Here is a 1,286-nt window from a genome sequence, read left to right as displayed (position 1 = left end):
GCGCTGTCTCCCTTGATTTCCAGGATTGCACCTCCCGGCTGGCCAAGCCGTAGAGGGTGAGGGACTGTGCACCCCCTTTCAGGGCTCTTCTCCCACACCTGTGTGTCCTTGTCCTCCCAGGGCTGTCACAGGAGGCGGCGGAGCCCTGAGCCAAGCTGGGTGGGAAGATGGCTGAGAAGCTGGTGCCCGGGGACCTGTTCCTGAGGAAGACCCGGGAATCAGTGTCATCCCTGGATTCGGACAAGCTGGCACCCATCTCGCCTGAGGCGGGCGGCGAGGAGTCATCTGACAGCGAGGGCGAGCAGGACAGTTCCCACAAGCTCATCCGGAAGGTGTCCACCTCGGGGCAGATGAGGAGCAAGGTTAGGGGCGTGGGGGCCTGGGGTGAGGGGCTGGCCGGCGGGCAGGGACCTGGCTGAGCGCAGGGGGGGGGGGGTTTGCCCGCTCTGGGGTGTAAATCAGTGCCAGGCACTTGCTTGCAGACCCAACCCAGCCAGTGCATGGGGCAGTGCCAGGAGAAGTCTTGCCCCCTGTGCCCTGCGGAAGGGCACATGCAAAGGTGCGCACCCCATGGTGGCAGGGTCAGCATTGGTCCCGTGGGGCTGTGGAGCATGGATTTTGCCCCACCATTACGGGGACAGGGTCTCTCCCATACCCAGACCCCCCCCCAATTGCCTTCATCCCATGTTTGTATCCCCTGGGTTCCCCCTACCTGGCCGTGGGGAAAGGGGGCTCTTTCAGGAAGGCTTTGCCCCATGGACACTCTGGGGGTGAGATTTAGGGTCATCGAGGTGCCATAGGCTCCTGGGATCCTGCACCCTGCTGCAGGCAGTGGGCGTGTGGGGCCTGGCGGGCGGCAAAATGGAACCGGCATCTTTCCCGGTGCCCCAGATTAATTCGTCTGTGCCAGCTCCCCTGTGGGCCCTGCTCCTGCAGCCTTCTCTAGATCCAGTCCTCTGTGGTGGTTTGGTGGATGGGGACACGTCTGAGGTCAGACGTGACACTCTTTTTGCCTCCCGGCTGTTGGCATGAGGGCAGCTTGTGTGTGTGTGTGCATAGCTTGCTCAGAGAAAGCTATTTTGGTAGGACCTACAAAAATACGGGGTGCGGCACCTTCTGGCCAAACAGGAGTGGGTGGCCATAGGTGTCCTAGGTGGGGATGGTGAGATGGCCAGGCACCTCCTGCCTGAAGTGCAGGGAGAAATAACCTGGGCTGAATGGCCAGGTGGGAAGTGGGGGGTGGAGGAAGTTTTTGGGGAGGGCATTTTGGGGAGGGGGGGATCCGG

At 62.1% G+C, this 1,286-nt stretch overlaps 1 protein-coding gene across 1 annotated transcript in view; it reads left to right on the top strand.

Moving 5' to 3' along the window:
* The first annotated feature begins 167 nt into the window (after positions 1-167).
* The window catches only part of DGKK (diacylglycerol kinase, kappa), a 22,035-nt gene continuing 20,916 nt past the window's right edge, over positions 168-1,286 (top strand). The window contains 1 exon segment of the mRNA XM_009332008.1: positions 168-362. Within this exon segment, the coding sequence (XP_009330283.1) occupies positions 168-362 (195 nt within the window).

Source organism: Pygoscelis adeliae, unplaced genomic scaffold (genome assembly GCF_000699105.1).
Source record: "Pygoscelis adeliae isolate BGI_AS28 unplaced genomic scaffold, ASM69910v1 Scaffold339, whole genome shotgun sequence".
Lineage (NCBI taxonomy): Eukaryota > Metazoa > Chordata > Aves > Sphenisciformes > Spheniscidae > Pygoscelis > Pygoscelis adeliae.
This window is presented reverse-complemented; position numbering and strand designations above follow the sequence as displayed.